This window comes from Notothenia rossii (genome assembly GCF_949606895.1).
Source record: "Notothenia rossii genome assembly, chromosome: 7".
Classification (NCBI taxonomy): domain Eukaryota; kingdom Metazoa; phylum Chordata; class Actinopteri; order Perciformes; family Nototheniidae; genus Notothenia; species Notothenia rossii.
Window position 1 is genome coordinate 10,506,632 of NC_136905.1, and position 21,252 is coordinate 10,527,883.

At 40.0% G+C, this 21,252-nt stretch overlaps 2 protein-coding genes across 2 annotated transcripts in view; one reads left to right on the forward strand and one right to left on the reverse strand.

Annotated features, from left to right (window-relative positions):
* med18 (mediator of RNA polymerase II transcription, subunit 18 homolog (yeast)) overlaps window positions 1–15,123 on the reverse strand; it is a 30,385-nt gene extending 15,262 nt beyond the window's left edge. Inside the window, exon 1 of the mRNA XM_079640991.1 lies at window positions 14,501–15,123. The gene's annotated coding sequence lies outside the window, so the exon portion shown is untranslated. The remainder of the gene's footprint in view (window positions 1–14,500) is intronic.
* LOC307013576 (cytochrome P450 4B1-like) lies at window positions 5,822–20,044 on the forward strand. Its single transcript, XM_079640988.1, has 12 exons — window positions 5,822–6,068; window positions 7,300–7,444; window positions 7,634–7,678; window positions 7,781–7,908; window positions 8,151–8,275; window positions 8,365–8,519; window positions 8,679–8,785; window positions 9,464–9,654; window positions 9,736–9,869; window positions 10,149–10,213; window positions 19,438–19,520; window positions 19,818–20,044. Exons 1-12 carry the CDS (start codon window positions 5,877–5,879, stop codon window positions 19,987–19,989), a joined length of 1,542 nt encoding a protein of 513 aa, XP_079497114.1. The 5' UTR covers window positions 5,822–5,876; the 3' UTR covers window positions 19,990–20,044.
* Window positions 20,045–21,252: the final 1,208 nt, after the last annotated feature.

Consider the following 21,252-nt stretch of genomic DNA (forward strand, 5'->3'; position numbering starts at 1 on the left):
TGTCCGCACTACGGTCAAGCTTTGAATGAAAACCCCAGAAGTAAGGACACCATTTCATGGGATGACAGTGTTCACCAGGTGGACACTCAGATGTTCTGCTACTGTGCAAAGGCTGTTACTATGTCTCATTGTCAGTTAAGGTTCAAATGCACCGCACTGTTTGATTTGAAAAATATCAACACACTAAATTAACATTAAAACGTATTAAATCTGTTTTGTTTTTACTACCTTTTTTGATTGTACAGCAAAGTTTGTTTTTGTTACTGTGCTGCCATTTCAACTCTTCAACACTGTCACTATGTCAATCCAATGAATTGCCAACATAGAAACTGTCAAAGAAATCCTTGTATGCGGAGGAAAACCATTTTCAACTCATTATACTGGAAAAGCACTACTTGAATGGGATACCAAGTATTGGCCAACGGTTAAAGTTAGTGCAACAGGCCATAGACTGCAACTAAACCGGACTGAAAACTCTGACCATTGTCCACAAGTCGCCATCTAGTGGGTCCGTGTACGTTCAGTGTATGTTTTGGTCATTGAATTTTCTTTTCACAAAAGGATATTCAAAAACAAAAAACGACTGGATATTTGATTTTCGTTTTCAAATACAAGGTGTTTTTCTTTATCATGGTCAAAAATGGATTTACTAAACTTAAAAAACTGGATGATTTTCCTTTTTTTAGGCCTACTTCTCAAAACAACAAATAAAATCACTAGAAAACCGAAACAAAAAAAGCCCCGTTTTTTCATATTCTGCTACCGGAAGTTGTCTTTCAAAATAAGAGCGCAGATGAGGACGGTCAATCCGTGTATCTCCGGTCCATTTGTTTTCACAACGAAAACAGCCAAGACACATTTTGAGCCCAGAAATTAATGTTATTAAGGGCTGTAAATATAATAACCCTATGTCTAAAATGGACAACATTGTTTGGAGATTTCCAATACACAAGTTATTGAGCCGTTTCCGCTCTACATCCTGAACTCCTCCCTTCGATGCAATGCACTTCCGTTTTGGCGGACTGGGTTTGTTTTGCTAGCTAGCTCCGTTGTGCCGACAAAGCACTGATATCGCAGAGACAAAGAGGATATAACAATTACAACATGAAGAAAAGTGGTTCGGGAACTACGTGTGCGGTAGTTGGTTGCAATCACTCGAGAAAGCACCTGAACGAGTGGTTAGATAGAGAGTGCTACGACCACAAACCAGCACCAAGCACCCAGCCATGTTGTTCATTAAATACAGATAAACACAACAAATACTGCATGCATTGTATTTTTTAATATTATATATGAATATTTTCATAGTGATGTAATTGTGTGGGCTGCTTTTATATTTTAATTTGTAATACCTGTTAGGATTAAACATGTGATCTTTCTTGTTGAAGCCATTTCTTTAGTTTCCTCTAAACAATTAATTAATTCAGTGTTATTTATGTACAGTATGAGCTTAATATGAATGATGAACTGTGTTAAAAGAAATTGTAGCACTCTAAGGAACATATGAAATGCAATAATGCAATAACAGTGCAATAATGAAATTAAATTACATCAAACTTTATTTTCACTCAAACAGTACAGGCACATATGATATATTGCACAGCATAAAGAGATCATGTAAATTGTGCATTATGTAAACAACAGACAACTGTTGGCTCCTGTGGGCATGACCTAAATAAGGCAGTTTATTTTGGTTTTAAAATGCTGAGATATTTACTGCAGAACTGTAACCTTCCCTCAACAAAATCGTCAACAATTTTCGGGAGCATGTGGGCAAAGTAGAATGTGCGCAGCCTTATGATATGCCTTCAGACTGTCCATTGCTTTTCCATCTATTGCCATGGATTGAACGAAGTAGGAGCACATTTTGCTGTACGTTATGCTGGGCCACGTTGTCATGTTATCCTCCCAGTTTTGCACTGAATTCGGGTGGGGGAGAGTAACGCCATCTCCAGTCAAAGAAGTAGAATCGTGTTCCCAAGCTAGCATCACTGTTAGCATCGAAATCGCTGTGTTTACACCAGTGCCCGTCTGACTGTTTACACCGGTTTACACCGACAGACGCTGTGCAAAAGACTTCCGGCGGAAATGAAGTGCATTTGTGTAGGGTTATGGCGCTACCCGTGGTTTGTCGCGTAAACTTGTCTATACAGCGATTCTACAATGCGGTCAGCTCAGCCGTCTCTCGAGTTTGTTATTATTTTTTCAGCCAATAGTTCTTCGTGAGATCGATCCTGTTGGACTCAGTAGGCTATTAGTGAAACTACTCCCACAACAAGTACTATGAAGTACTTACTGTGTACTTTTTGAGTAATCCTCTGTCAATGTCCCCTCCTGAGTACAATAATGCATGTTTCTCTGCTATTTTGAATCAGCGTTAAAACAACTTTCTTCATGAGACTGATATTGTTGGACAGAGTATTTTAAGAGGATGGTAGACATGATATCAGCAATACTTCCAGCCAGTAGTCCGGCAGCAGCATTTTCACCCCTTGGAAAATCTTGCCCGCTATTTAAATTGACTTTGATTGAAGTTAATAACAATATTGATATTATATACTGTATAGAGATATGCATATTTGATGCAGTCTTTCTGAACACTTTTAAAATACTGCAAATTAAGAGTATTTGTAATGTTCTGCACAGATAGTGCCCTAACTTGAAAACACGTGGCAGCTTTATTAATACAGCAGATGAAAAGATTTGTGGAAGGATAAATACTTCATGGGCTTCAATGGCTCTCTAGATAAAGGGCGTTTTATGGTTGCTTGTATTATCCTCAGATAGTGGTTTGTTTAAATAACTAGTGACATTTGAATAAATATTGCAAAAAAGGGCTCCAAAAAAATGCATATATCCTGGCCGGCTTAGCCAGTGTGTATTTGTTCAAGCACCACAAGATTCATAGTTTATAAAGTACAATTCTGGGCCATTGATTGTGTCATTTCTCCAAACACATACAGTAAAAATGCCTGTTTTTGAAGCCTTAAAACGAGAGTTTATATTGTATTATACTTAAAGACAGGACTATTCAGTCAAGAGAAGAGAAAAAAGGAAAGAAAATTGTTATAATAGGTGATTTAACATTACTGAGTCCAACAGGATCAATCTCATGAAGGACTATTGGCAGAAAAAATAATGACAAACTGGAGAGACGGCTGGTTGACCGCAGTGAAGAATCGCTGTAGTTGAAGTCTCCGAACAATGTTGTCCATTTTAGACATAGGCCTATTATATTTACAGCCCTTAATAACATTCATTATCTGGGCTCAAAGTGTGTCTTGGCCGTTTTCATTGTGATAGCTAAATTCCCCTTGATTATAATAATCACAGTTCCTTCAACAGGATACTTAGACCCTCCAGAAAAACGCGGGCAAAAATCCTTGATTATGCGGGCAAAAATCCTTGATTATGCGGGCAAAAATCCTTGATTATGCGGGCTAACTTCCTTGATTATGCGGGCAAAAATCCTTGATTATGCGGGCTAAATTCCTTGATTATGCGGGCTAAAATCCTTGATTATGCGATTAAACATGCAGAGTTTTTATGTGATTTTATGCGGTGAAATTGCGGGAAATCGCGAAATATGCGGAAAGTTGCGAAATATGCTAAATATGCGGGGGGAAATAATAACAATTTTTTTAAATATTGGGTTGTCTTATTTATTCTCTCTCACACCCAACCTGCCACTAACGTTAAACCCCTTTACTATTCAATTAAACACATTCAATGTTTATTTATTGTAAAAGCAATTGGGCTATTTTAATCTCACACACAACCCCCCCCCCCCCACACACACACACACACACACACTTCTCCGCCTCATTCTGTTTTCATTTACTCGTTCGTTATCTGACCAGCTTCAATCTTGTAGGCTACTCACTTCGTTTCTTGTAGCCTTCGAAAGGGTTTTGGAGGTTGATGCCTCGGTGAACGTGAGTTGAATGGCTTTCTTGTCCGCAGCAGCAGAAAGCATTTTCGAATGTTTGAATGAATCAAAGTGGGTCGCCACCGTCGATTTTCTCTTATGCTCCAACACACAGTTGCACGGGGTGCAGAATAGTTTCCCCCCACTTTGTGCCCGGTCTTTAGTAGAAATGTTCGTCGGTAAATGGATTAGATTTTTTCATCTTGGTGTTTTCTCTATCGTGTGAGCTCCACACGTTCACTCTATACAGTGTTGTTTACATTCTGTGATGCGCGAGCTGATGACGTCACGTCAAGATGAGTTAACTTTTTTTTTTCTCAACTTTGTGTGGAAAAATGCGGGGATTATGCGGCCTTTTGATAAATATGCGGCCTTTTAAAAATCTGCGCCATTTTGCTCATTATGCGGTAAATTCTGCGATCGCAGAATCGCGTTTTTCTAGAGGGTCTAATGTATGTATAAAGGGTTACGTCCTTAGCTGGCTAATAAGTAACAAGCTAAGCTACCAAGCACACAAACACCTGCGAACGGGACATGTATAATATTATCATTTTAGACTTCTTGGAAGTTCTGTTAGTAGGCTACATTCAAGCGCACAGCACAACATTTTAATTGTCTGGTATTTGTAACAATATTCCCTAAAAGGCACAATCACCACGAACATGGCTAAAGCTAAAGGGTCAAGTACAGTAACTACAACTAACTAACGTTGTAGCCTCTATGGTTGTAGCCTAGCAGAGTGGACAAGTTGCTGTTAGCTGACAGTGAGGCATGTACATGTCCATCAAAGTGACCACGCCCTAATTTATGCAAAAGCTTTAAGGCTTAATATTAATTAAACAGATGAGTTGAGAAAAGATTCAGCCCCCCAATCCATATTCATGAAGGGGGGATCTAACTATACAGAGAATATGGTTTTTTGAACCACGATGTAAACATGTTTATTTCTGCTTTCAAGTTGGGCATTTTAACATGGGGGTCTATGGAAATTGCTTCCTTCTGCAGACTGCTCCTACTGGCCACTAGATGAACTGCAGTTTTAGGCACTTCCGTATTAGCGTCCCGGCTCTTCCCCAGAGTTTGCCGGTGTAAACACGTGTAATCACGGATGAATGACGGAGAAATTAACATCAAATAATTAGTTACGTTGGGTTTTTAGCACCTCGCTGATAGGGGCACAAGGTTTGTTATTACTCTAATTAATATATGTATTGATATTATGTGGTGTTATTTCGTAGTTTTGCAGAGTTTTGAGTCCATGCTTTTGAATTAGCAAAACTGCTATATTAGCCTACATGTGTTCCAATCTGCTCTGTTAGTTAGGGGGCAGTAGTGAGCTATAATTGTATTATTTAGTTTATTAGAAATGTAACGTTTATAAATGCAAGGAATGGAGATGTTTTATCTGTGAGATGGTGGCTAATTATTGTGTTTTCTTTATTTTCTTAGCTCTTACGTTGGTACTTGATACTTAATGTGCAAGGGTGTACAATAAAAGGATACCATCAGTTTGAGAGTATGACCATTATTCAGCTGGGGACGCTACACTAGCAGTGATGAAGTGCACAGTAAGCATGTATAACGTGTGTGAGCCAGGACTGGTGAATAAACCCTGTTAACATCCAGCAAGTTGAGTATTTCATGTACAACATGGAAACATTACAGTTGCTAGGCCAATTGTTGGAGTTGCAACTCCAAGCTACGCCCTGGCGCCGCCGCCTCCTGCACAGACAAAGGTTTCACACCCGAAAGAAGGGAGCCTCATGCTGTGAGTGTGACTACAGACGGAGCGGCACTGCATAGTGGCCGGGCCGCGTCTAGCGTTATTCCAACCCAGTTCCGGGTCACATTCTCCACCCACATTCCGGTGGTTACATCACACACACTCACACACGCACACACAACTGTGTTGTGTGAATCACTTGTAATCATCAAGGAGGTCGCAAGCATGGAGTCACCTGAGGGTTTCGTGAAGTATCAGATGGTTTTACCCCACATGCACCACTTGATCGCGGTGCTCTGTGTTGTTGCCGTTGTTTATAAGTTGACAATCTTGCTCGCCCAAAGAAGAGCTGCGAAGCAAAGTATGGAATTGTTTCCAGGACCACCGTCGCACTGGCTCTTTGGACATCTAAAGGAGGTAACGTGTATAATGACTGCTCAGTGACGCAGAAGCAAGTGCAAGAAGCAAGTAATAATAATAATAATAATAGTGTATTAATAAAAATAGAATCAGAAACAGGTTCATTGTCAAGTAGGTCAACACATTCGAGGAATGTGCCTTTGTGTGCATGGTGCATACATAAACACAGTTAAAGAGGAACAAAAGTAAGAAAAACAACCAAAAAATGAAATAAAAACTATTATTTGCGTTAAGATATAGAAAATTATTTACACTCAATCTGGGTATACCAAGAAACTACGTAAAATATATTATTGCAAAGTTCTCAGAATAATACAATAAAAATATGTGCAGTATTGTTATGGGAAGTGGAAAGCTGTCTGATACTAAGAGAGGTAGCTTGTGAACAAATGTGCACAATATTAGGAGGGTTCTGCAGAACTGGCAATACAAAAACTACATTGAAGTTAACCTACTTGTGCCACTGGACTTTTTAGATCACAGGAGAAATACCACCAATATCAAAAGTCAGAGTCAGATTGTTTTGAGTTCATATCTACAAAATACTTGACTGAGCTCCTTGTAGTTTCTGGCATACAATGTATTTCTTATTGAAGTAGGGGAGACCTTTGTGCATTTCTCAGTTAATCAATGTGTTTGCTAACCACCAATACCATTTTAAGATGATTAAATGTGACAGATAATGTGTTTATTTGCATGGGAGAATAGCAATTTCAGCAGCAGATGTAGAATGTGTCTTCCTGTCCTCACTCTAGCATGTTTCTGATCTGAGGAATAAGAATGAATGCAACCACTGCAAGTCCACTGAGACAAATGTAACATTTGTGATATTGGGCTATAGAAATAAACATTGATTGATTGATTGATGAACCGTCCCTTTTTGCAGCGTCCCCAGTGTTGCAACTGTCAAAGGTCATCCCCAGTCTCATCATGTGCCAACAGACTCAGATTTGCAAAAAGAAAAGCCTGCGAAAAAAGGAAATTCAAAGCGTATTCTTATGTTATTAATATTATTATTATTATTATTATTGGTGTTATTTCATTTGGGTTGTCCCTGATTTGAACTTCTTTACATTTATTTAAGTAACAATTTGGATGCAATTAAGGCTTAAACTTAGCAGTTGAGTATTAATTTATAGAGCATCACAACTCAGGGGATAACTTTGTCCTCTTCAGGCTACAGCATATTGGTTAAGCTTAACCTATGTTTTTGTGTTTTTGCTTTCAGTTTAAACAGGATGGGTCGGACTTGAAAAAGATTGTGAAATGGGGACAGCAGTACCCTTATGCTTTCCCGATGTGGTTTGGTCCATTTGTTTGTTTCCTCAACATTCACCATCCAGACTATGTGAAAACTATATTGGCATCTTCAGGTGTGTGAGCCATTGTTTTATATCTTTACCGAAATCAAAACCTTTACAATGTAGCAGTTAAGTCAAATTCATCTTTTGACAATGCTTTTTACTACGTCATATACATGTAGACTCATATTGGTTTATTATCTGCATTTCAATAAACAAAGTTCAATGTAACATAATCTGTAATTGTTTGTTTCTTAACAGAGCCAAAAGATAATATGGCATATACTTTTGTTAAGCCTTGGATTGGTAAGATTGCTTTTACTTTCTCCTACAGCATATTTTGGCTTACTGCACAGTATTTCCTGTTAAGCTGCTTCCCTCGCTGACACATACTGCCTCTGTCTTCAGGTGATGGCTTATTGGTGTCTCAAGGTCAGAAGTGGTTTCGCCACAGAAGGCTCTTGACCCCAGGTTTCCATTATGAAGTTTTGAAACCCTACATAAATCTGATGTCAGACTCTGTTAAAACCATGCTGGTAAGTTAATGACAGTCTTTTTGTTTATAAAATCTGTTTTTTTCCCAAGTTGCATTTCACATATTGTACAAGGAAAATGCTTTTGTGTAAAGTGCTATAATAAGCAGTCAATGGTGAAGTGATGGGGAGGAAGGCTTTCCAGATGCTGCAGCTATTTTGTGTCAAAGTTGTTCCAGCTAAGTGTGTTGAAGTTTTTTCCACGTCCTGCTGAGACCTCACGTCTGTTCTTTCACTGTTGCCAGGACAAATGGGAGAGTTATGCAAAAACCGATGAGTCCTTTGAATTGTTTAACCACGTGAGCCTTATGACACTGGACAGCATCATGAAGTGTGCGTTCAGCTACAACAGCAACTGTCAGACCGAGAGGCGAGTCCATACATGCGTTTTCCCGCCATTCACAATTACAGGTTTATGTTCTCAGTTGTCTGAACTGTTTGTCTACGTTCTTATTTCAGCGGAACAAATGAATACATCAAGGCAGTGTATGAGCTCACTAATTTGATTAACCTGCGGTTCAGGATGTTTCCATACCACAATGACCTCATTTTCTACCTCAGCCCACATGGCTTCAGACTAAGAAAAGCATGCAAGGTGGCTCACAGTCACACAGGTAAGATGTTCACAGATATTACCTTCATCATGACAATCTAAAACTGAATTTAGCTTGCCCATACATCGAAATTGTATAGGCTCTAAACTGTAGGTTTATGGTTGCTGCATTTTAAGAGTTACTGGGGATATGCTCATTCATTATTCTCTTATTTTGAAGGGGAAGTCATACGAAAGAGGAAAGAAGCACTCAAGGAGGAGAACGAGCTGGATCGCGTACAGGGAAAGAGAAACGTGGACTTTCTGGACATCCTTCTCTTAGCGAGAGTATGTTATGTCTTATGTGCCATGTATTGAATTCACAAAATGAGACACTTCTGTTTTTTTTTGTCATTACAAAAAAAAACATACGTAGAAACTGCAATTGTCAAAGCAGTAAGCTCTCTATAGAGATAATGAATTAATAATCGTGATCATTTTAGTAATGAGATATTTAAAGCATGAACAGTCTTAAAGTTGCCGCACATTAAAAAAGCGTAGTTGTGTGATGTTTATAACTTGAGATGATTCAAATATTATACTGTATGTGCTTAACCTGCAAGGGGCAAAAAACTATAGGGCAAAAGGAAATGCAGAAGGTTTTTCGAATGAGCATTGATATGCTGAGCATGAGGCCACTGGTACAAAGGCAACAGTCTGGTTATTTTACTCTAAATGAGGGACTCTTGAACAGCAACTTAAAAGTTAAACATATCTGTTGTGCACATATAATCAATAAACACAATAAGCTAATCAAGGACACCTCTGTAACTCAGTAACTAAAATGGCAATGATTCATTTCTTTCCAAACAGAGTTGACCTGTAGAAGGATCCAACAAACATTAGCTGTTTCTGTGCCAATTCCAATAGGCCTACAATTTATACGGTTTTTAAATTGGAGTAGTCGTGTCACATTAAGACATAATATGTTGATTACTCATGTTTTAAGTTTGCCTTTTATTTAAGGATGAGAACAAACAGGGTCTGTCAGATGAAGATATACAAGCAGAAGTGGACACCTTCATGTTTGAGGGCCATGACACTACAGCCAGTGCCATGTCCTTCATCCTCTACTCTCTGGCCTGCCACCCAGAGTACCAGAAGATGTGCCGGGAGGAGGTCCTTCAAGCCCTGGATGGCAAGGACACCATGGAGTGGTAGGCTTACATTTGAAAACAATGCAAATGTATGTCAGTGCTGCCAATTGTTGAACTAAAACTTGTCTGTTTACTTTTTAGGGAGGATCTCAGTAAAATTCCATACACTACAATGTTCATAAAAGAGTCCCTCCGCCTTTACCCACCGGTACCAGGAATGTCCAGAATCACCACCAAGACCATTACCTTTTTTGATGGAAGAACTTTGCCTGCAGGTTTGGCTTTAATGGTTATTTGCAGATGAATGTGAATAAAACAGCATACAGTTGCATGCATCAAACGTGTATACCCTTTGGTAAAAGATAAAGATTCACTTTTTAGTTAACGATTAACAGTTATTTTTATTGAGTCAAGCTTGCACAAATGAACCGGTTGACTTTCATGGTTTGAATTATAGCAGCAGGTTTGCAAAATTGTCTCAAACATAATATATGAATTGTTTTTCCCTGCACAATCTTATTACAAATATATTTTTGTTTTGCTCTTATTTGTAGGGAGTCATATTGGAACAAGTGTGTATTCGCTTCACAGGAATGCAACTGTCTGGGAAAACCCTGAAGTAAGTAAAGAAGATCATTCTGTGGAAGTATTTTTAAATGTGTAAGCTCACATGTGCCCATAAAAGTAAACATATGATACTTAATAATAATAATAATAATAATAGATTTAATTTGTTAGCGGGGTGCTCAAAGACGCTTTACAGATATAGTGAAGAGAAAAGAAAGGAAAAACAAATACATATATAGTTAAAGTTAAAGTCAAATAATACAAAAACAATCACACATGAAAAGCCAGTTTGAAGAGGTGAGTTTTTGTGAGTTATTTGAAGGTGGTGAGGTCAGTGCAGTCTCTGATGGGTTGTGGGAGTGAGTTCCAGAGGGAGGGGGCAGCGACGGAGAAGGCTCTGTCCCCCCAGGTCCGGTGATTGGTGCGGGTGGGGATGGATAGGAGGTTGGCTTCTGATGAGCGGAGGCAGCGGGAAGGGGTGTGGTCGCGCAGCAGGTCTGTGAGGTAGGGGGGGGGGGGCCTGATTGTTGAGGGCTTTGTGAGTAATGAGCAGGACTTTGAAGTTGATTCTTTGACGGACGGGGTCAAGTGTGAAGGTGGAGTTAATTCCAGTCATGAAGTGGGACAGTTGCATGGGGGTCACAGGGGAGAAGTGGGACAGGGGCTGTGAGGTGAAGATTTGAAGATGGACTGTTAGTGTGATTTTCTTGTGTTGGTGTTCAAGTTGACGTTTCCTTGATTTAATTTGGCGGAGTTCGGGGGTATACCAGGGGGCAGAGTGTATGAAAGAGACATTTTTTGTTTTTGTGGGGACCAGTTCATTGAGACAGAAGGAGAGGGTGCTGTTATAATAGTCCACAAGTTCAGATGGGTTTTCAGTAAGTCGGGGGGGGGGGGAGACAGACATCTTTCAGGTAATGGAGGCAGTGATCGCTGAAGGTGAGATGGATTTTCAGATTTCTGTAGGTTATTGTGCGTTTTTGCTTTTGGGCGGAGATGGGGATGTTGATGTCCATGAGGATGGCCAGGTGATCAGAGATGTGGAGATTAACACTGGACAGATGATGGATGGTGAGACCAGTGGAGCAGACCAAGCCCAGGATGTGACTACGGCTGTGTGTTGGGAAGTTGATGTATTGAGAGAAGTTGCAGCAGTGAAGGGTTTCCCAACCCAGTTTCCCCAAAAAACGTGTAATAACTACGTTGGTCCACAACGTAGGACGTAGTATTCCTACAAAAACGCCTCTGAAATTGTAGGATCCCTACGTTGTTTTCCACCATTCATTCCAATGGCTGGCGTCTATGTCACGTGATCTTCACATTTCTCCCTGCAGAAAAAAAAAACATGGCCGAACTTCGTTTTATTCTCGGTGGAAAATGCCTATTTTAAAGTTAGATTGGCCATTAAAATGCGTTTTGATGTCATTTGATGCGAGAAATATGAGTTTTTATTTCAGATTATGTGTGCAGTGGATGTACATGATCTTTAGTTTGCTAGTTATTACGAAGATTACTTCAGGAAATTGTGTCTATACAACGTTTTCATTGTTACCAAGGTGTGCGAAATCCATCCGCCATTGTAGCTGGGGCTAGCTTCAGCCAGCTAGTTAGCGTTAGCACGGTCCGTGGAAAAAAAATTCTCCAGACGAGAGGAGAGGCTCGTGCCGTCTTCTGACACCATGTAGAAGTTGTCGATACTTCTTAATACATGCATGTGTGTATGTACAAGGAATACACAATGCATAGGCAAGTGGTGGCTTTATTTATGACCACAGCATAAACAGTGAACATGTACGTTGCATGCCGACTAACAACTGAATGCCTATTATCTTAACACCTCACCAGGTGACGCACCAGCTACGGTGGCCTGCAAAGGACAAACTTAATCATATGAGAATGATCTTCAGTTGCTAGGCACGCTGCTATCGATATTATTTCTGTTATGTTGTGTAACTGTTTAATGGTGTTATCGTTATTTCTACCCCCTTCCCCGTCAATGTATAGTGTTGAATGATTTAAAATTGGGCCCGAGTAGAACCCCTGGATTTGGCTTGCAACACAAAGTGATACTGATCTCTGTCTGTTAGGACTTGGAAGTGTCATGATTCAAAGTGTAGGCCTGTGAAGGAGAGGCCCTTGGAAAACAATCTATTTTTTAACTGTAATTACTTATTTTAAAGAGATTGTAACATTATACTTTTTAAATAATTGCTCAATTAATTTAACACATTCATTATGCACACAATAAAAACTTCAACACATATATTGATCCTGGCTTAACCAGCGACCTTTACTCTGTTGTTCATAAGCTCGGTTTCAGAAAAACTTGTCAGTATTTTAACAACTATTTTAATTTGATCATCATTGGTTGATACGAGAAATAATTTGAAGCAGTTTAATAAAGAATGTTAAACTATTTTTAAAACTGTAATTGAGCTTCAACTTATATCAATTATCTGATTCCAGTGGCCAGTTGGAATAGATAATCAACAAAGTTTCCATTTTGCAGCAACAGCGCAAAAGGTTTCAATAATAATTAGTATTATGTCTGAGTATAGTTCTGTCTTATCTGCTTTGTTTCAGAATGTGTTCAATACATTACGTTTTTATTCATTATTACCATACAATACATAGATTTAAGAATGAATTAAACAAATAATACAACATTGACCTAAAAAAAACAGACAGATTTTGCAACCCTGATCTCCTCGGGAAGGTCTTTACGACCAGCAGTGATGCCTCTGAGGGTCTCGAGGTGCAGGACGGGGCATAGGGTTTATACAAGATCACAAAGATATCTTAACATACCAGCAATACAATTTAAAATGTATTTTTAAAGCAATATTTTTTTCTTACACCTACAGCGCACACCCTGAACATTGTACTTCTTGTTTACATTTTCCTCTGCACACTCAGATGCAGGACATAAAAACACTCTTCGATTTATACTACCAGCATTTTGCTTTACATCTTTATATTATTTATTTGTAAAGTCATTTACTTTTGGTGAGATAACTAAAGTGTAGTTCATTTTACCCTGGCTATGGACTGATTCATTATTAGTTGTTACAAAACATACACAAGACGGCGGTTAGACAACCAAATATAGACCCCCCATACAAACAATTAGACAAACAAACATGAACTCGCAATAATCACCAGCGTGCCAACGAAGTTCATCCAGCTCAATTTACTCCGAGTGAAGTGGTTTCAGAGGGGGTAGGGAATATCTAGTGGGGCGCCTTGACTCGCGCGTCCACCCTTGTATACAAGTCCTAGATCGGTGACTGAAGACCGTCCAAGAGCGATAACTAGCTCATCCTCTTGTGACACCACTACTCTATTCTAGTGGCACTATGCCCCCCAGATCAGGAGCGCATAGACTTTTTTCCGCTACCCTTTCTCTCCAACAACAGCCCAGTTAACTGTAGTCCTACACGACCAGCCTATACACTCACTATTGAGTTCATCACAACGATGAAACACAGTTTTGTTCTACACTTGCTTGCCACTGCCCACCCGTGATCAATTAGCCTATAATTTTATGTATGCACCCCGGACCGGCACCAGTACCTCCAGCAGTGTAGGGAACGCTCCTCCAGCAAGGTAGGGAACGCTCCTCCAGCAAGGTAGGGAACGCTCCTCCAGCAAGGTAGGGAACGCTCCTCCAGCAAGGTAGGGAACGCTCCTCCAGTAAGGTAGGTAACTGTGGTGCATCGGGTGATGCACGCACCTCGCGCTGCCCCGTCTTACCAGCACGTAGAAAACGGTCACAAACAACGAGTGCTTTTAGACCATCTCGTTTTTAATAGAGACGGTGGTGGTGTGAGTTAAAGCTATAGACAAAAAGCTGTGACTTTCTCCCTCTCAGCTGCACTTCTCCAGCCCCACAAACACAGGGAGGTTTTACACACACACCCGCGGCTGCAGCTGGAGCCGTGTTTACAGAGGCGATAGGAGTAATATCTCCGGCTGCTTATTTTTAACTGCTAGTGTTGACCGCTGAAACCCCCAGAATCCGGCGATTTGTCCAATACAAATCTTTACATTGCTTTCATACAGAAGTTCCACTTTACTGATGCCTTTCTTTAAGGTTTCTCTAAACATGAGCTGTGCATGCTTGTATGGCACTTTCGTCCCGAGCAGCATACACAGAGGAAATCAGCCAGGACAGAGTCACCAGACACAGATCCCCTGGGTTTATTATCCCCAAATGTTTATTACACCATTAACCACAAAATGAAACACAACCGCTCAGTTTCACAGGTAATTTTAGGATACCGTCAATCATAGATTCTGGTAAGGCAATGTCCAAATGTAGATTTGAAATTACACTTACCAGTTCTGAAGGTTTGTTGGTATCCTGCCGACAACGCCAATTTGTAAGAGAAACTTCTGAAGCAATGGAGAGTCAGGACTCAGAGAGACACGAGGAGAGTTGGAGCTTTGATGTCAAACACTGATGGTTTATTTGGAGTTACGGCCGGAGAGTTGACAAGACAGGTGGTTTGTCACGAGTCGACACAGCGGTTTCCAAACCAATTCTGAATAACTCTTTCTGTAGCTCGAGGTTTTATCTAGTTCGGAGTGTAATAATCAACATTCTTCATCAGTGAGACTAAACATTATGGACCCTGAATCTAACTAGAGCTCTCGTCCATAGAAAAGAAAGTGCGCCAGGGGACCTTCGTCCCTGAACAGTAAACTACCTCATGGCGGCTTGTGCTCTGTCATAGACTGGCAACAACAATGCGCCCAAGCTGCTCCTCCTTATAAAAAAATTGCAGCAATACCCAAGCCCGTGGACCTATGCCATGGGAAAGGAGACGATGAGAGGAGAAAATGATGAACTGGGTCAAAGGTTGAATACCTAGGCAAATAATTCCCTAACAAAAATAAAATACACGGAGCCTCTCTTTTTCCTCCCTCTCTTCTGACAGCGTCAGTGTCTGTCTCATGCAGCGGCTGATCCAGTAATTAGTGACCCAACAGTACAAATATTTATAACTAGTTTAGGTAGTTTGAGAGGTAATTAAAATAGCTAAGGGTGATGATCTGACTTGAATTGTGTGTTTTGCTCCGTTCAGAAAGTTCTAGAAAGATAAATAATCTGAATTCAGTGTGCAGTTTACTTTGACGCGGGGGTGAGCAGCAGAGGTGGGGAGAGTCGGGGCTATTGCGTCATCATTATCAGAAAATGATCGGATAGGGCGCAGACACGGAGCCGTTGGACCCCCCAGAGCGTTGCGTATGCCGTTCTATCCATCTTGGGACCCGTTATCGTTTCCGCAGTTGTTTACTGTCATATTCGGTCGTCCTTGTGTGGCCGAACGGTCTATGTGACACTAAACAGAAACGCAAACGACCGTTTTCGTCCTCGTGGGGCCGGGGCCTAAGCCTTCCCAAATATTTGTGTCACTGCATCCTGGTAAAATAAAAAATATAATGTTTGTGTCTTTGACATTAGCGCTGCTATGCAGCCACCTGTACCCTGTACTACGAAGCCAGTTCAACAGACCCTGGATATGTTTGAGTTATCTTAACTAACCCTAACAAACGAGATCTCGCTAAGCGGTCCTACGATGTTGGTTATCAACTCGGTAAATCAAGCCAGGGTTTCTCTCTCCAGCTGAGAGCGCCTTCACGTGAAAGGGGCGGGGTTAGCTAAATTTGACCAATCACAAACAATACAAGTGTATTGACAGTGCAGCGTCATACTTCATTAATGAAAAGTAAACTAATATTAGACAAATATGAACTTTAAACATCCATGACTTAAACATATAATCCAGGATACAACACAACACATAGTTGCACCTGCAAGGTGAATATAGAACAACTTAAAAAACGAAGTGTTTGAAAGCTACAACAGTTTTATGATATCACTGCCCCATCTAGACACGAGTGGATCTGACTTTAATTACATTTGAGTGATTCGTCAACTTAATGTGTTGCTTAAAATAATACTTCTGCATACAGTATATGTGACAATGTAAGTGTTGCACGGCCGATACGGCTCGAGAAGCTGACAGATAAGGAAATATTTTTGATATTATATGATCGATGATCTGATTGATGATGTGATATGAATGATAAGTGAGACACGTCGGCGTCTTCTCTGCATACGGCAGTTTAAACTGTATTTCCTCTATCCTGTAATATGACTTGATAGATTTAAACTCCGCACACTGAGCTCTGATTGGTCAGCAGGTGGCGCTTTCACTGAGTTGATCTTTTTTCTATAGAGCTCCTGCGGATGATGTCACATATGCTGGTCACGTGACGAGAAACGAAGGGGGCAGCCATTTTGGCAGTAATCGCGTCAGTAAATTCATTGGCAGGCACTGGCAGACTGTCGAGGATGGTGGATAACTGCTGTGCACCAGGTTGCACAAATAGGCGTGGGAAGAAGAAAGGTGTATCTTATTATCGCATTCCAAAAGACGCGGAGAGGAGGGAAAAGTGGATCGCAGCGATTAAAAGAGCCAGGAGCCGTCTGAACAAGACTGAAAGATGGGACCCCCCGGCCGTTTGCTTTCGCTTATGCAGTGATCACTTCATATCAGGTGGGTGAAGGAATACAGTACAATGCTACAAAACGTTTTCAAAAAGCAAAAATACAAACTAGTTTCAGACGCACTGCAGTAGCTATCCAAGCTAATAAACAAACATGCTAACGTGACACTGCCGTAGCTAGACAAGCTAATAAACAAACAATGCTAACGTGACACTGCCTATCAAACTGGAATAATTTAATACTTACCCTTGCAGTGATGATGCCGAAGTTTTTGGATGTAAGACTCCACAGTTGAATGTTGTTTACGAAGCCGGACTGACACCATTTGTAAGCCTCCAAGCTTTTGTAAGCTCTGAGGGAGTCTCCTGAGTACACTGATGGAAAGCTTACAAGATAGCTGTGGATGTCCGCGTAGCGCAAGTCGGGTACATCGTCTTCAGAGCAGGAGGTTATGCTCTTGAAAAGCACACCGGGTGCATTATATGGGTCGCTTATATTTAATCCTTCTAATTTTGTACTATAAAGCCGAATTTCACTTGAATTAAAATGAGATGTATACTCGCACGGTAGGAAAACGCTGGCGCCGGTCGTCATGTTTACTGCCAAAATGGTGGCTGATAACCAAAAGTCACGTGACCGCAGGAGCTCTATAGACGCCGGAGGCGGGCAGCGTCAGGTAAAAAAAAAGTTATTTAGCCTTCCCAAACCTGAGCCTCACGCGCCGCCTATGATTATACTCTTATAAGATGTATGTAGATATTTCATCTCCGGCCTTGTCAGGTATTGAACAATCAATCAATAAAGAACACAGAATTATTCAATATAAAACACAGAATTTGTGTGATTATACTAAATGATTTACAAATAAACACCACTGCATATTTACAACTGTTACACATGCTGATGTAACGCAAATACGTTCGCGCTGTGGACCAACACTATAGACAAGTTTACGCGACAAACCACAGGTAGCGCCATAACCCTACACAAATGCACTTCATTTCCGCCGGAAGTCTTTTGCACAGCGTCTGTCGGTGTAAACCGGTGTAAACAGTCAGACGGGCACTGGTGTAAACACAGCTATTTCGATGCTAACAGTGATGCTAGCTTGGGAACACGATTCTACTTCTTTGACTGGAGATGGCGTTACTCTCCCCCACCCGAATTCAGTGCAAAACTGGGAGGATAACATGACGACGTGGCCCAGCATAACGTACAGCAAAATTTGCTCCTATTTCGTTCAATCCATGGCAATAGATGGAAAAGCAATGGACAGTCTGAAGGCATATCATAAGGCTGCGCACATTCTACTTTGCCCACATGCTCCCGAAAATTGTTGACGATTTTGTTGAGGGAAGGTTACAGTTCTGCAGTAAATATCTCAGCATTTTAAAACCAAAATAAACTGCCTTATTTAGGTCATGCCCACAGGAGCCAACAGTTGTCTGTTGTTTACATAATGCACAATTTACATGATCTCTTTATGCTGTGCAATATATCATATGTGCCTGTACTGTTTGAGTGAAAATAAAGTTTGATGTAATTTAATTTCATTATTGCACTGTTATTGCATTATTGCATTTCATATGTTCCTTAGAGTGCTACAATTTATTTTAACACAGTTCATCATTCATATTAAGCTCATACTGTACATAAATAACACTGAATTAATTAATTGTTGAGAGGAAACTAAAGAAATGGCTTCAACAAGAAAGATCACATGTTTAATCCTAACAGGTATTACAAATTAAAATATAAAAGCAGCCCACACAATTACATCACTATGAAAATATTCATATATAATATTAAAAAATACAATGCATGCAGTATTTGTTGTGTTTATCTGTATTTAATGAACAACATGGCTGGGTGCTGGTTTGTGGTCGTAGCACTCTATCTAACCACTCGTTCAGGTGCTTTCTCGAGTGATTGCAACCAACTACCGCACACGTAGTTCCCGAACCACTTTTCTTCATGTTGTAATTGTTATATCCTCTTTGTCTCTGCGATATCAGTGCTTTGTCGGCACAACGGAGCTAGCTAGCAAAACAAACCCAGTCCGCCAAAACGGAAGTGCATTGCATCGAAGGGAGGAGTTCAGGATGTAGAGCGGAAACGGCTCAATAACTTGTGTATACATTGACGGGGAAGGGGGTAGAAATAAAGATAACACCATTAAACAGTTACACAACATAACAGAAATAATATCGATAGCAGCGTCCCTAGCAATCACCTTGGTAACAATGAAAACTTTGTATAGACACAATTTCCTGAAGTAATCTTCGTAATAACTAGCAAACTAAAGATCATGTACATCCACTGCACACATAATCTGAAATAACAACTCGTATTTCTCGCATCAAATGACATCAAAACGCATTTTAATGGCCAAACTAACTTTAAAATAGATATTTTCCACCGAGAATAAAACGAAGTTCGGCCATGTTTTTTTTTTCTGCAGGGAGAAATGTGAAGATCACGTGACATAGACGCCAGCCATTGGAATGAATGGTGGAAAAAAACGTAGGGATCTTACAATTTCAGAGGCGTTTTTGTAGGAATACTACGTCCTACGCTGTGGACTAACGTAGTTATTACACATTTTTTTGTGAGACTGTGTTGGAGCAGCACACACAAGTATTTATCACATGGCAGTATACTATAGCAGCAACGGCAGCAGCATATTAAGTGCAAGAGATTTATTAGAGACTTTATTAATGCCACACTGGTGTTTGTTTTTCCATCTTGTGTCAACCCAGGTCTTTGACCCACTGCGTTTTCTCCCGGAGAATGTTTCCAAGAGGCCTCCTCACGCATTCGTGCCCTTCTCTGCTGGGCCAAGGTTTGTCCTCATGATACCGTTTGACTAGCTCGCTAAAAATAGGGCTACAGCTAAGTTTACAATACATTACAATACAATAGCCCTGCATTAAAAACATATTTGGCAAACACGAAAGGCTTACTGAAAGGCTGTTGTCCAACTTATTCCATTATTATATAAATCAAAAATATATATATCATTTGGTATTGACTGTTCATCTGATTTCCATAACCTTAAGTGCTGTCTTCCTATATGATGTTACTTTAAAGCTTAATTTGTCACCACATTCCTCTCATTAGTGCTGTTTTCCTCACTCAGAAACTGCATTGGTCAGAACTTTGCCATGAACGAGCTGAAAGTGTCAACAGCGCTGACACTGAAGAGATACCATCTGATCAAGGACCCAACGCAAACACCAGAGATACTTCCTCGACTGGTGCTTCGTTCACTTAATGGCCTCCACATCAAAATAAAACCTGTAGACCCATGAGTGAAAATGGAAATAACTTGAAAAAGAACCTGGGAAATAAATGACTGATAAGGAACTTCTTCTATGATTTGACTCAATTTTTAAACTAACAAATAATCATAAACAGATACTAATGAAGTGATTAACTGTTAAGTATTTTATCAAGTGTCTAATCGTTATTTACACTGGAGCCTGTGTTAATGAGACATTTATCGCACTTTACATATAAAAGGAAGATGACTTTTGTGATCGTCAAAAGGAAAACCTAAGTAACATTTTCGTTTCACCATTTATAAATGCATCTCAACTGAGCTTTGTACAGATCACCTTGACATTATAAAAATGTTTTCATGGAAATGTTAGTGTGACCTTAAACAGGTCATTGCACTCTTGTGCAACATTTCAGCGTAATCATTCACATTGAATCATTATGTTTTCAAAATCAGCCATGTATTTTGATTCTTTAACTTTCCTCACTCCTCACGTTAAATATTTTTATAATAAAGCACTTTTTCCATTCCATTCATTCTCCATTTTTTTAAATTAAAACACAGAATAAATTACGACGGAGTATTAGGGCCACACTTAAAAAAAAAACAGAGAGATTTCGAGAATAAGGTTGTAATAATACGAGAATAAAGTCATAGTTACGAGAATAAAGTCATAGTTTCATAAGTGACTTGAGAAGGAGACAACAGCAGCGTCCTGAATGAGGAATGTGGAGCATCTTGTGAAGCAGTAGGCTACTTTAGTTTAGGTTTCTCAAATAACGACATACTTAATCTTTTGGCACATCAGCATCAGATTATCATAAGTATTACAACTTTGAAAAGGTTGTGCAAGAAACTATGTCTATTATTTCGAAGAAAGAACCAAACGGACTTTGGAGATTGTTTCCTTTCTGCAGGAGGAAATGGCTGGTTCTGGCCGACTACAAGGCTATCGTTGGTTACATCTACGAGCTGTTCAAAGGGGATTTGTTGTTTCACAAGAAACGATGAGACTTGTAATCAAGGCTTTGGATCCAGGAGTCGATAGCCTTGTAGTGGAATCGGAATGAGCTCCCCATTGAAATCAGGACAGCAGACAGTTTACACATCTTCCGGGGCAGACTGAAAACTCATCTCTTTCGACTCCACTTCGAGCGATAGAGTTTCTAACAAAGAATTGCTAACAAAGCACTTATATAGCCTACTAATAAAGGACTGGCTTATCTAAAGCCAGTTGAGTAGCACTTGAAACGTTTTAGCTCTATGAAACCTGATGTACTTATATGAATCTGTT